Source organism: Heterodontus francisci, chromosome 8 (assembly GCF_036365525.1).
Source record: "Heterodontus francisci isolate sHetFra1 chromosome 8, sHetFra1.hap1, whole genome shotgun sequence".
NCBI lineage: Eukaryota > Metazoa > Chordata > Chondrichthyes > Heterodontiformes > Heterodontidae > Heterodontus > Heterodontus francisci.
The window spans coordinates 44,847,175-44,862,033 of NC_090378.1; the positions used below are offsets into that span (position 1 = coordinate 44,847,175).

General features: G+C 43.0%; 1 protein-coding gene across 3 annotated transcripts in view; it reads right to left on the reverse strand.

Moving 5' to 3' along the window:
- Positions 1–617: 617 nt before the first annotated feature.
- Positions 618–14,859, reverse strand: part of plpp3 (phospholipid phosphatase 3) — a 160,486-nt gene continuing 146,244 nt past the window's right edge. For 2 of the 3 annotated variants that reach the window (XM_068037051.1, XM_068037052.1), the window contains exon 6: positions 619–1,594. In XM_068037051.1, coding sequence (XP_067893152.1) covers positions 1,475–1,594 — 120 coding nt within the window. In that variant the 3' untranslated portion in view covers positions 619–1,474. Of the gene's footprint in view, positions 1,595–14,859 lie in introns of all 3 variants that reach the window. The other variant, XM_068037053.1, reaches the window with a different exon arrangement.

Here is a 14,859-nt window from a genome sequence, read left to right on the forward strand (position 1 = left end):
TTCTAAACAACATGGTCCCCTTTGTGTTGCTTAACTATTCAAGCTCCTAATCTGCTACTTCGACAGGGTGAGATGAAATTAAGCAGTGCAGGCTGGGAAGGTTCCCTGGAGCCTTAGACGCTTGAGGTGGCTGCTGTCTCAGTGAAGCCACGGTCCAAGAAGACTGCCTTTAACTGAAGCTGAAGATCAGTCACTGCAGATTTGTAGGCAAAACAGTAGCCAATTTTTGCAGAGTTAGATCCACAATCACAATGAGAGAATTAAGTAGTTAATCTACTCTGGTGATGTTGGTAGAGGGAGCAGCCATCAAGAATGCTCCCCTGCTCTTTAAGTAGTGTGACAGGATCTGTTAATGGAATGGAAATGTTAAACTGAGTAAGAGATCATGATCCATTGTTGATGCACAGAAAAGGAAGTTATCGCCTCATTTTTTCCAAACAACGAAAAATTCGACTTAAATGGAGTTAGTAAAATGATATTGCCCCTTTTCTTCTACCTTTAACAGTGGATGATAATGCCATGATGAATATCTACACAGTTTATTTGAATATGCCCGTTAGGATGGTGGGGGGAAGAATTAGATGTCAGAAATTCTACACAATAACATTCTGTCTATTAGGAGTTTTTATTTTAAAAGCACAGACAAAACATACAGCTAATTACATCAGAAAAATAGTCAAATGTTAACATTCAAATTCTACAAGAACAAATAAGTTGAAGCAAAAGAATTTTACAAAAACACAAAACTATAAAGGACTAACAAATGACTTACTGGGATGTTTATTATTGATGCAAGTGGCTCTAACTGTAGTTTTATCAAAAATCATTTCCCCATCTCCTCCCCCCTCCCCCCCCAGACAAAAGCTTACAATACTTTAGTTGACTACATACAAAATATGTTTTCTTTAAAAATCAATGCTATTTTTTTAAGCAGCACTTTGTAAATAACACAGGTCGAGACACATATAAACAGTTTTAATTGCAGTGGATAAAATATCTAAAAAAAAAGTTGCTTCGGAAATAATATTTTACATAGTTATCTTGTTTTAGTTTTTTACATTTATATATAAAATATGAAAGTTTGCAGCCGTGGTCCTCATCATTTACAATGAGACAGCCACCGTTACATTTTTGCGCGTGGTACTTTTTATAAAGTTTTTTTCCTTTAGTTGAACAAATGCATATATTCATTGGTCGTCGGCTTTGACCAGTTCAAAACAAATTCACAAGCTTAGAGTTTCCGTGTCTTCTGTGCGGTTTTTGTGGTTTGATTAGAAATGCTGCTATGGTACACCCCCACAGGATTGTGGGTAAAATGTCTTTCTCCTACATTCTACTGTCTGATGAGATTAGAGAGCAGCAAACTTGCTGTTCAGCAGTCACTATTTTATCTTTTGATTTTTGCATCAGCTTCTGTCCATTTTGATTTTTTTGTTGTTGTTCAAATATGGTTTCCTTATTGCAATTAAGGTGATTAGCACATTCCATGATGGTTGTTCCTGTCAATGATGTCCACTGGTGTAATTATCTCTCTTCTCACTGGTGGAGGGGGGATTTTCATTTTGGGTTTGAAAAGATTGGACACATAGAAGGCCTGTGGGTTAAGAATGTTATAGGTTAGATGGTTATAGATCTAATGGTGAAAACACCATTAATCTACAGTCTATTTCACTTAAAGACAAGGTTTCACCAGCAGTACAATTCTAAGGAAATTACACATCTATAAATGACTTTAACCACTCTTGGCCTTTTTCTGCCTATATCCATTCATTTTTCTTTGAATGTTCTTTAAAACTGTGAGTAATAATGACATCATGGGAAAAACTGTTGTGAACCAGTTAACATGACAGAAAGAGATACAGACATTAGCTGCATGGGTGGTTCAGCGAATGTGTCATTTCCACTGTATTTTATACTAATTCAGCTTATTCAGGCTCCTCCCTGTCAACTTCTCCAATTAACTCATCAGGAAAGAAAGAAAGAGTTGTATTCACATATTTATCAGAAACATCCCAGACATGTTACACTATGTATTTACTCTGAAGTCCAATTACTGTTGTTACATCGACAAAAATGTGAAAATTGGCAATCATAATTCTTTACTTTCTAAAGGAATATAATCATATTCTGAGTGTGCACTAGCTAGTTCTTATAAGTGACTGTTTCCTCCTATGTACTTCAGTGAAGACACATCCTGTAAGAGCAATTTTCTGTTGACTGTTTTAGTATAAAGCATGAAGTGTCCCCATGGAGAGTCTGACCATCCCCAGCTATCCTCTACCATCCACAGCTCCATCCCCATCATTGCACATGCAGCTCATTAACTGTCCATCTATTGTTAGAGTGCAGACGCTGTGCTTAATAAACCAAAAGCTCTGCACATTGTCATAACCTATCATTGTAAATATATGGCGCCAGAGAGACACAACTTTCCCCGTGTGCATTGCGATTGAGAGGTAATTTGCCCATGTATAGAATTGGATTAACCTTGACTACAGTATAGAAATCTGCTCTTCTTGAACTGGAAAGTCAGCTGGACACAAAAGAAGTACAAATTATTTGGTGTATGATGGAGTTAATACTGCAGCACAGTGTGTTTACATATTTTAGTTAACATTGTTTCCTGTCATTTTAACTTAGTGCAACCATATTGGATGTCACAATACTGCTCAACAAGTCATTCTGGGATCTTATAAAATTTTCTTCAATACGTTTAAAAGAGAAAAGTATAGGGTCAAGTTTCTGCATTTTCTTTAGGTTACACACACATAGACTTGAGCAACTGTCCATCCTGCGGAGTCCACAAGCTGGAGATCTAGACAGAATCCATTTTCCCAGTTCTCACCACACAAAAAGCAGGTTGTGGCATGGAGGTACAGCTGCCAGAAACAGGCAATGAGCGGATGCCAGATTAAACTAACTTCCTGGCTGCCCAGTTATTTCAGCAGACACAGTAGTGTGAAAAGGACAACACCTGACAATCCCAGGAGGTAGCCAGGGAACAGCACATTGTAGAAGGGCACTAGCCTGAGAGGAAGCTTTTAGTTTCCAACAGACCACTGAAACTTTCAAATCCAGATTTGTGTCCCCCTATTTCCCTGTCATTTATAAATTTTCAAAACAATATATTAATAAAATGTTTTCAATGTTCAGTATTCAAAGTCCACATGTAGTGTATTTGGAAAAATATTGTCTAATAATAACCACGTTGCACTAATTTGTTCTATTTGTGTGCCCAAGGTAAATGTTAAAAATGATAAACACATGATATTTACTTTAAGGTGTAAAGCAAAACTATTTCTCAATAAGGCTACAGCTGTAGTGTGAATGCATCCTAAAATACCAGAACGTATGTTTGTCTTACTATACATGTTGCAGTTTTTTTTGGAAATGCATTAACTTTTTTACTCCAGCTAAATATTGGGAAGATCGAAGCCATCATCTTCAACTCCTACTAAAAACTCGATAAGCTTGCAACTGATTCTATTCCCTTCCCTAGCTATTATCTCAGGCTGAAGCAGACTGTTAACAACATGGCATCCTATCTGACCCCAAGCTGAACCTCTGACCCCACATCCTCTCCATCACAAAGACACTAAATCTCAGCATGGCCCAGCACTTTTCTGTCTGAGTGAGAAGATTATGGGTTCAAGCCTTAAGTAGTGAGGAAGTGCTGTACTGTCAGAAGTACTCTGTTTCAGAAGAGCCATCACACCGAGCCTTCACTCACCTGTTTAGGTGGAGATAAAAGATTCCATAGCATTATTCAAAGAGCCGAGAGCCAGTATTTTGCCCATTATTGGCCCCTCAATCAGTATCATCAAACAGATTCAGATTATTTCAGATTAACTGTTTGGGGAACCTTATTGTGTGTAGATTGGCTGCAGCATTTTCCTATATAACAGTAAGTATACTGCAAAAACAATTAGTTGCCTGTCAATTGCTTGGGAGATATTTAGGAAATAAAAGATACTAATGAAAGCTCTTTCTTTTTTGCCTGCCAGATTAATGTACACACTTAGTAGAGCAGGACAACTTTTATAACAAATATTCTATGGAATGTGCAGAGAAACAGCAGTTTCTGGCCTGCAATTCAATCCAGTTGACAAATTCTCAGATGCTGTTCTGAATATCTGCTATCAGATTCCATTAGCACATTGTCCATTCACATATCCTGTTCAGAGGACATGTCTGATCTCTCTATTAAGTACAATGAATTGGCTTAAAATGGCAATACACTATTTTCAGCACATTCAGTTTCCTGTACTTAATCTGCACGCATCTAATTAACACAATGGGATATGGAGGAAAATAAAACTGTTCCCATAATTCACAATCCAATTACAATGAATTGTGTAAAGTCATCATTTTCCACTTTAAGCAGGCATGAATGTGTCCAGAGTCTCTTATCTTAGAAGACATTCACATTTCTTTGGCAACCCATGTAAAGTGAAATTCAGGCCAAGTGCAGACCATGTATTTTATAACTTATCAGCTTTATTGGCACTCAACAGAAATCGGTGATGCATTTATTTTTATATTTCGCACAGCAGTTACAGAGGAAAATATTGCTTATATTATGGCAGGTGGGGGGGGGAGAGAGAGAGGAGGTTGGTTGATTATGTACCAATATTTATGAAAATCATTCAAAAAGCAGTCTAAATGGGATGAGAGTGAGACATTCATATCCTTGTAAATGTTGATCCTTTGTTTAAGAAGGGTAGCAAGGATAATCCAGGAAATTATAGGCCATGAGCCTTACGTCAGTGGTAGGGAAATTATTAGAGAGGATTCTTCGGGACAGGATTTACTCCCATTTGGAAACAAACGAACTTATTAGCGAGAGGCAGCATGGTTTTGTGAAGGGGATCTCATGTCTCACTAACTTGATTGAGTTTTTTGAGGAAGTGACGAAGATGATTGATGAAGGAAGGGCAGTGGATATTGTCTATATGGACTTCAGTAAAGCCTTTGACAAGGTCCCTCATGGCAGAGTGGTACAAAAGGTGAAGTCACACGGGATCAGAGGTGAGCTGGCAAGATGGATACAGAACTGGCTTGGTCATAGAAGACAGAGGGTAGCAGTGGAAGGGTGCTTTTCTGAATGGAGGGCTGTGACTAGTGGTGTTCCGCAGGGATCAGTGCTGGGACCTTTGCTGTTTGTAGTATATATAAATGATTTGGAGGAAAATGTAGCTGGTCTGATTAGTAAGTTTGCGGACGACACAAAGGTTGGTGGAGTTGCGGATAGTGATGAGGATTGTCAGAGGATACAGCAGGATATCGATCGGTTGGAGACTTGGGCAGAGAAATGGCAGATGGAGTTTAATCCGGACAAATGTGAGGTAATGCATTTTGGAAGGTCTAATGCAGGTGGGAAGTATACAGTAAATGGCAGAGCCCTGAGGAGTATTGACAGGCAGAGAGATCTGGGCGTACAGGTCCACAGGTCACTGAAAGTGGCAACGCAGGTGTATAAGGTAGTCAGGAAGGCATACAGCATGCTTGCCTTCATCGGTTGGGGCATAGAGTATAAAATTGGCAAGTCATGCTGCAGCTGTACAGAACCTTAGTTAGGCCACACTTAGAATATTGCGTGCAATTCTGGTCGCCACACTACCAGAAGGACGTGGAGGCTTTGGAGAGGGTACAGAAGAGGTTTACCAGGATGTTGCCTGGTCTGGAGGGCATTAGCTATGAGGAGAGGTTGGATAAACTCTGATTGTTTTCACTGGAACGACGGAGGTGGAGGGGCGACATGATAGAGGTTTACAAAGTTATGAGCGGCATGGACAGAGTGGATAGTCAGAAGCTTTTTCCCAGGGTGGAAGAGTCAATTACTAGGGGACATAGGTTTAAGGTGAGAGGGGCAAAGTTTAGAGGGGATGTGCGAGGCAAGTTCTTTACACAGAGGGTGGTGAGTGCCTGGAACTTGCTGCCGGGGGAGGTGGTGGAAGCAGATACAATAGCGACATTTAAGAGGCATCTTGACAAATACATGAATAGGATGGGAATAGAGGGATACGGTCCCCGGAAGTGCAGAAGGTTTTAGTTTAGGCAGGCATCAAGATCGGCGTAGGCTTGGAGGTCCGAATGGCCTGTTCCTGTGCTGTACTGTTCTTTGTTCTTTGTAAATCCATCCATCTCCCCTCTTCCACTCTGTGAGAACTCTGGGTCATAGACTATCAACTGTGCACTGCACAAGACGGTAGCCAACCACCAACAGATTTGTCATCGCACACAACCCCATCCCCAAGGTTCCACTTCCACACAAAGGGGGAACTGCTCATTTCTCCTTTGGAAGTTGGGACTCCTAAATTGAACCATGCTGGTACAGGACACATATTACACTACAATACTGTTAAAACTGTTGCTTGCAGCATACAGATTTTTTTGGAAACAGGTAAATACTGGATATTTTTTAATGAAGTACTTGATCCAATGCGAGTATGAAGCAATGCACTTACAAACTGAATCTCAAACTAATGGGATTTAAATCTAAGAACATGCCAAAATTTTATAATAATGACTTAGTATAGATAAACTGTATACCATAGTAAATTGATCACTTTTTGTACAGGAGGCATATAAAGTTTGTCCTGCCGGTAGATTACAATTTCTGCTGCTCCTTTACTGAATTGAGATGCTGGACTAAAAAGTACCAATTCCTCCATCTAGAAAACAGCTGTCCCTATTCAGAAACATCAGTCCCTTGGCTATAGTCAATCTGCAAGTACTATGGAGGAGTAAATGGTCAGCTTGTTTACTGTACATTGGCAGCTTTTACCCAGTATTTATTATGTACAGAAGGAGACAGAAATGATGTACCATCCATGCAGAACTAGTTATAAGTCAATGGTCACCTTTTACATGAAACATACTTCAGTACATTGAAAATTTATTACTGTGCTTTTAAAGCCTCACTTTGGTCATATGCCACTGTAACGTTCACACTAAAGGGTAGTTATTCCAAGTCCTCCCCTATAGCAAGGTAATTGGTGTACTTGAGCATGGATTGGAAAATCATGGAGACACTGCCTGCAATTTTCTACTTCATGCTGGTGGTGGTCCAGATACCTTGCCATGAGTGAGGACTTGTCAAATCTACCATACAGTTGGTAGCAGCCTGATTCAGTCTTAGTTCTCCCCAATGATATCAGTGTCCTGTCGTATCACCCAAAAAGCTCATTGCCTTGCGCATTGGCTGACACATATTTACAAATACTTATGGAACATCACTAATATTTGATACTTGCAGTATCATGCATTCACTGATTTATTTGTTCCCATGAAACTTAGAGTTCTAAACAGTGGAGTCAATCGAGAAGGCTGGATGGTCAACTGAGCAATCAGATTAATTATGCCGTTCAATGCAAAAGTTTCTCTTGTATGAAACAAGCTGCTTTTGAAAATCAATTTTCACACAAGACAAAAGGTGCACTTAGCACAGTTTCAGATTGAAATGTAATTAGTTATTTTCTACTGTAGAGACCCAGTGATAATCATCAAATAGTCTTTAAAATGAATGTCAAGTGATCATTACAAACAGCTATGAGTAATGGGGCTCCCTTCCAACATCTGTGTGGTAGAAATGCATGAGTCAGCCTTTACAATCCCAGCTCTGGCAGAACAATACAGTGTCGTGTAACAGAGATAGACAAGAGGGTAAAGGTCACGGTTTACTACTGCATTATTCAGCAGCCACAATGTGTTCAGGAAGAATGTGTCTTTTAGTCAGGATACGATGAGCTACAGATGAAAATATTCAGATTCCTTTAAATGAACCCTATTATTCATCAGATATTTATTAAAATAAAGAGGTTTTGAGCTCCCTACACACAGTATATTATGCCCAGAAATGACATAATTAAGTTTGTGTTGAAATTCAGGCGTTTGCCATTTGGAGATTAATTATGAGAAATGTTATTTAAGCCTTATATTTATCTAGGTCAGAGGTTGGGAGAGGAAGAGTGGAAGAGAAATCATAATCACACTGTTCCTAAACTAGCCTGAAAGTACTGAAATATATCTGCAGGTTCATAATGTTTCAGTATTTTAAAATTATATTTTAGTATATTGTAGCAAAGTACCTCTCTGACAGTATGAAGTAATGCAGTCATACATGTGTTGCTGTGGTGAATTGTAATTAAATTGGTTATCCCTCTCCCTCAAGTTCACTGTCACATCAGTCATTGGGTCATATTCCAGTCGATTGTACAGGTTGTTAATGAAGCAGAAGCACTGAGACCTGCCCTAATAATCAATGCATATTTTGCTGCCTACTTAAAGTTTGTGTCTGATTCTTCTACTTCTGTGGTCAACAGCCCACAATTATTTTTGTTCATTCACTTTAATGAGTGTAAAATCACAAACAGAAGCAGCAAACCCAGCCCACATCACAGTAAAAATATCAAGAAATAACAGATAGTGGAAGTGTACATTCTGTAATATTTAAAATGTCAACCGTGGCTCAGTGAGCAGCACTCAGAAGGCTGTGGGTCTAAGTCCCTCTCCAGAGATTTGAGCACAAGAATCTGGGGTAACACTGTAATGCTGTACTGAGAGAGTGCTGCACTGTCAAAGGTGCCCTCTTTCAGATGAGACATTACCCGGTCTGTCCCCTCAGGTGGACATAAAAGATCCCATGGCATTACTTCGAAGAACAGCAGAGGAGTTATCCTGGTGTTCCTGGCCAGTTTTTATTCCTCAGTCAACATCACTAAACGCAGTTGATCTGGTCATTATTAAACTGTTGTTTGTGGGAGGTTGAAGTGTGCAGATTGGCTGCTGGGTGTCCTATGTTACATGACTACACTTCAAAAGAACATCATTGGCTGTAAAGCACTTTGGGACCTCCTGAGGGGCATGAAAGGCGCTATATAAATGCAAGTCTTTCATTCTTCTTTAATCCTGCCAAATTTGAGCATATGGGTAATCCAGGTTCATAATCTCAAATCAAAATAATGTTACATAAAATACGTATTTTAGTTTTGGTTCATTTATGTATATATTTAAGATAGCTTCAAATTACCCCCACTTCTCATTTCATAACACTCAATAAACCCAAAAATCTTTTGGAGCTATTCTTAGCAACCACTGTCTTAAATTTAAACGATTCAAAGTAACTACAAAATGCCAGCAGAGAGAAATGGAATGGACACTCAAAAGTCATCCAGGATTTTAGAAACTTGTTGTTTAATAGTCTGGCGATTCCATGATTCTTTGAATGACACTGAATCCTCAAATAATGAAGTGAAACAGCCAAGCCCTGAATTTATATCATTTTGAAGAATGCCTATGTACTGGAGAATCCTATCCATGACAACTTTTGGTTCACCACACCATCTGTTTAAAATCTTTTTCCCCTTTTTCTAATTGCTAGAATGTACCTCAATAACATGTAGTTACACTGCTGCCATCCTCTCTCTCTCTGTCTCATAGCTTCAGTCTCCAGAGCTGAGAATGCACAGAATGCAACACGGTAGTGTCACACACTGGAAAGATAAATCCCACCGCAATAAAGCTTAATATATTTAAAACAGATAGGTTAGATTCAAAAGCAAGCATTGGTGTCTTTTCTCAAAAGAAATGCTTCCATCTATTTATGGTAAAAATGTCACAATGACACTTTATTTGAAGGAAATTTTAACATACAACAATTTTTTTATATGAACCAAAGAAATATTTTATATAGAAACACAAGGGGCTGAATTTTATGTTTTGAATACCGGTCACACCGATAAGTGCAGAGTCAGGTACAAGGCATGTCAGGGGATGGAACGGCCGGCCGCACGCGATTCAGCAGTAGCCGGCCAATTAAGACGAATGAGCCGTAAACTCCGAACAATTGGGTGATCAGAGTCGTGCCCGGAGGCAGAAAGCACAGTGTCAGGTGACACCTCAGTAGGGTCTGGCGCCATTTTAAAGGGCTGCCCGCCCTACATTGAACTCTACATTGGGAAGGCCTGGAAGTGGAAGAGGTGACATCGTATGATTGGAGATAGCTGACAGGGGACCCTGTGTGGCTCCATGCTTTCCTGATGCCTCCTTCCAGGTGCTACTACAGGCTGTAAGGGAGAGGAGGGACATCTTGTTCTCCAAGGGACAGGAGGAGGACCAGCAAGCCAAACCAAGCAGGCTTGGTTCTAGGTCGCTGAGGAAGTCAGCAGTCATGGCGTAACCCCGTCCACATGGATACAGTGCTGCAAGCGGCTCAATGATCTCATCTGGGCTGCAAAAGTGAGTATCATTTAATCCCTTCATCCTCTTGGGCCTTGCATCTGCCGAAGTAGGATGTTGCGTTGGAACAAAAGCGATCTACTCCCCCAGATGTAGGCAAAGGGATAGGGGATGCAACATGTTTGTCAGCGGCCTGAAAGCAGGCCCCCTCGTCATAGTGCAATCTCATAGGATCCCTGGGAAGGAAACACAGCATGAGGCATCTGTGTGCCCCCATCAGTGGCAACTGCACTACCAGCAGCCTATGTGTTGGGATTGATGTTGCTTGGAGATCAACATCTCCCTTCCCTCTGTCCGCAGAAGATAGCACATAATTGTAGGGAGTAGGCCAAGACCGGAGGTGGGCTGCCATTGCTGCATGTCCTTACACCGATGGAGGAGGGGATGGATCTTGCTGGACTGCAGGATGGAAGGACTGTTGCAGCTGGAGAGACAGGGGCATCCTCTTAAGATAGCAAGGAGGGTCCACATGGGGCACAATGCTGTATCTGCAACAATGGAGCCATGCTGCTCATCACGCATACGATGTACACAGAGGTCGGCATTGTAGGGGTGTCTGCAATGGAGGGATGGCAGACCATTGTGTTTGTTCTGTCATGCAGATCAAACTGTGCCAAATCGGACACCAGTGGAAAATGCTGCAGATCCGGCCACCTCAGAGGTAGGAAGGAGCCTCAGAGGGTCCATCAGCACCTCAGCCTTCTCCAACCTCCACCAGCGCAGAAACATGCATCTTGGTGGGTTTGCACGCAAGTATAGATCTGGGCACAGAATCTGATGAGCACAGCACAGACGCACCTGAGCAGCAGATGGAGGCGATGGCAGCCAAAGCCTCTGACAGTCGGAAGACAGTCTCAGGCTCATGATGTGCCTTTGGTTTCAGCAGCAAGAAGGGAAGTGCTGGAGCTGCAGCAAGAGGTGCAGCAACATCCGGCAGAGATGCCAGAGGCTATGCATGCCCAAGCCCAAGTGATGTAGGAGTCCATCCAAGCCTTGACCTCGACATTGTCACTGACTGGTGCAAGAGTGGACTCTCCATTGACAGGCTGGCAGATCTGATGGAGAGCCACATCCAACGGAGCACTCAGTGTCTGAAGGCCATTTGTGCAGACCTCCATACCCTCATCCTGACCATGGGCGCAAGGCAGCAATGACAAGGCAAGAAGGGGATAGGGGACCTAGAGTCACAACTAGGTCCTCTGTCCTCTCAGGTCAGCAGGGAGGCAGAACTCTGCCTTGATAGGGAGGAGGTGCCTCCCGTAGCTGGGGCTCATCTCAGGGTGATCCTGGTGTGGGCAGGATCATTACACTGTCTATCATTACACTGTCTATCATTACACTGTCTGCCACCATTATGAATGTAAATAAATCTTTACTGCAAGGCATGGACTCCCTCCCTTTTTCCTCCATGAAGAGCTTGACCCTTCACTGCATCCCAACCTCTAATAAGAAGCTTGAGGTGATCACTGCTGCAAGGACTCGACTCTGGAGCCTCACCAGATCAGCTCTGCGCAAATGTTCGATAAGACAATGCATCATTAAGGAAGGAATGCAGAAAGATGGCTGCATAAAGGAAGGTCTTTATTGGATAAGGTACAAGGGTCATAAAGGATCAAATGAAACGTGAATGTATAAGGGCAGTGCGAGCCTCCCTTGCATGTCTATCATGTCCAATGTCATGTTGCCCATGGGGTTCTCCATCTGGCCAAGCTTGCACATCTTCCCGCTCCACGTCCTCATCATCTGAGGAGGCATCCCACTCCTCACTTTCCTCGTAGCTCATCGGTTTCTCATTCTGTAGGGCAAAGCTGTGCAGTGCACAGCAAACCGTGAGCGGATAGCCCTCGCTGGGACAGACTGAAGGGCTTCCCTGGACTGATCTAGGCACCTGAATCTCACCTTCAGCAGACGAATAGCCTACTCAATGGTAGCTTGATTTGTCCCATGGCAGGTGCTGTACCCCTCCTCTGCATCTGTGTGTGGGTTTCTCGCAGGCTTCAGTCGCCATGTCCTCAGTGGGTAGCGCTCGTCTCCAAGGATCCAACCCTGAAGGCTGGAGGGAGGGCAGAAAGTTCTGGAACCTGAGACTGCCTCAAAATGTAGGCATTGTGACAACTTCCCAGGAAGCGTGCATAGACCTACAGGACGTGTTTACAGTGATCGCAGATCTGTTCTACTTTGAGGGAGTGGAAGCCATTCCTGTTGATGAAGGCTACTGGCTGATGTTCCAGAGCCTTGATGGCCACATGCATACAGGCAATAATCCCCTGCCTCTGGGGGAATCCAGCGATTGCCCCAAAACCAATGGCCCTCACTGCTTGTGAGCTGAATTCTGTGCAGAAGCGCACATAATCGCCAGCCCTCCTGAACAGGACATTGTTGACCTCCTTGATGAACCAATGTGCTGTGGACTGCGAGATTTCACTAATGTCCCCTGTGGATCCCTGGAATGATACAGTGGCATAGAAGTTCAGCATCACGGTGACCTTCAGGGATTGGATAGCCACCCAGTCCCCTGGGGCACAGCTCCCTGGGGAGCCATAATCTTCATTGACACTGCCTCTTGGACATCAGCAGTATTTGAGCCTTGACCTGTAGTCTCTTTCTGGAGGGTACCTCCTTCTGCGCCAGCCACCACCCTCTCTCTCTCCTCTTCATCCTTCTACCACACTGGGAGGCCGCTGGGGTCCCTCCTGTGGGCTCATAGACTGTTCCGGTGCTGCTGAATGTGCCTGTCCCTCCCTCCCACTCAGGTGCACTTTGTTTTCAACAGGGTCCCGAAGCCTGGGTGAATGAGGCCCATGATAAATGGCCTTTCCCTTAAATGCAGTCTTCCCTTGTCAATGTCCCCCTCTTGATTCCCACACTTGTGACCCTTTCCCAGGTGTCACTCTCCCATTTTGCTCTTGAATTAGCACCCCTGCAGCACAGCCAACCTTCCCCTCACTCTTGACCTGCTAAGCTCAGTCCTCCCTTCGTGGCCGTTCCAGGCCCTCGAAGTTTGCCCTTCTGATAGCCTCCCCTTCCAGACAGGCATGATTAGCCGCCTCGATGTTGCTTCCTTTAAAGAGGTGAAAAGGCGAGACTCTGAGGCCCCATGAGACCCATGCGCCATTTATAAAATTGCATCCAACACAAAATTGCTTTCAATTGGCCATTTAACTAGCTTAATTATCTGACCACTATGCTGTCGTCAGACCTCCACGCTTCACGTCTGCCGCCATGGACAAAATTGGGATGGGACATCACAATGTCGGGCTTCCCGTCCAATGTATGCATTCCCAATTTTATGTCCCCCCACACCTCCATTCCCATCCATATTGTTCCCTTAAAATTCAGCCCAAGGTCTTTGAAAATGGATTGGGAGTCAGTAAACTGTTTCACTTATTTATCGCAACAGAAATATAGAAGAAACCAGTTTTAATATTTAAACCATATGTGCTGGTGAATTATTCATATTTTATCAGTAATTGTTAACAGATATTGTTTTGTGTTAAATAGGTCACTCACAGGATTCTTGAAAACTGTTATTCGGGAAACTGTTAACCCTATTACTAACCTCTATTTAGCAAGGTTTACAAATACCCATTTTCCACTAAATTCAAAATCTTAAACTTGTGATAAAGGTGCTGGAACATTTAATGTGTTCAGGGTCCCCTTTTTTTGACTTCTTTTAAAATACACAAGTCATTTTCTTTTTTTCTTCCTCCCTTAATTCTAAAGACTTTTACTTACCTGTCGTTAAGTCTGTCTGCATCACATACCTTCACACTCCACCTACTTGGAGAGGAAAAGCTAAAGTATTCCCAGGCCAGCACTGATGTGTAACAGGGCTCTCGGAGGTGCATTACAGTACCTTGGTTTGTGTCACCATCTTAATTTCCAATCTAATGGGGCTTCTCCAGCATCCAACCACTTCAACAGATTAGTCATCAGCCCCTTATAAATCTCATCCTTGTCTCTTTCAGTACCCTACTCTGAGGATTTGTTTGGAGACTTTTAGCGTGTCTCCATTTTGTTGATATTGACGTTGCACTTTCAATTATCTCAGATTGTGGAGGACATGTTACTGGTGTTAATTGTCAATTAATTGCCACTTAAGGGCCTCCTCCCACTGCCACATTACGACTTCGCCAGCTGAGGAGGCTGCCCTCCTGATCGAGCACCCTGTGCCCCATGGAGGGCGGCATAAGTCACCCCCACTGCAAGACCTCCCCCCGCCTTCTCAATCCACACCTCGCCCCCAACCAATCTGGTCAAGGTCCAGCTGATTGTCACTGGCGCGACCACACACACTTACCTCCATTCTGGGGCTGGCTCCATCTTGCTGGTCCTGGCTGGGTGCAGTCCCAGCAGTGGACAGTGCTCCCAGTGGAGCTGCTGTGACTGAGGAGCTGCCAGCCCGCTGATTGGCCAGCAGATTGGAGGCGGGACCTCCTGCCTCGGGGGAGCAGAAGTCCTGACCAAGGCCAATTAAGGGTCTGGGCCACTCAAAAATCGCTGTGTGGCTTTCAGGCCTGCTTTTCAGCCAGTGGGCTGGGCCTTTGCCATAACGTAAAATTCCAGCCTTCAGGTCAGAAAAGAATAAGACAAAAAAAGTCCTTGTACGTATATCACAGT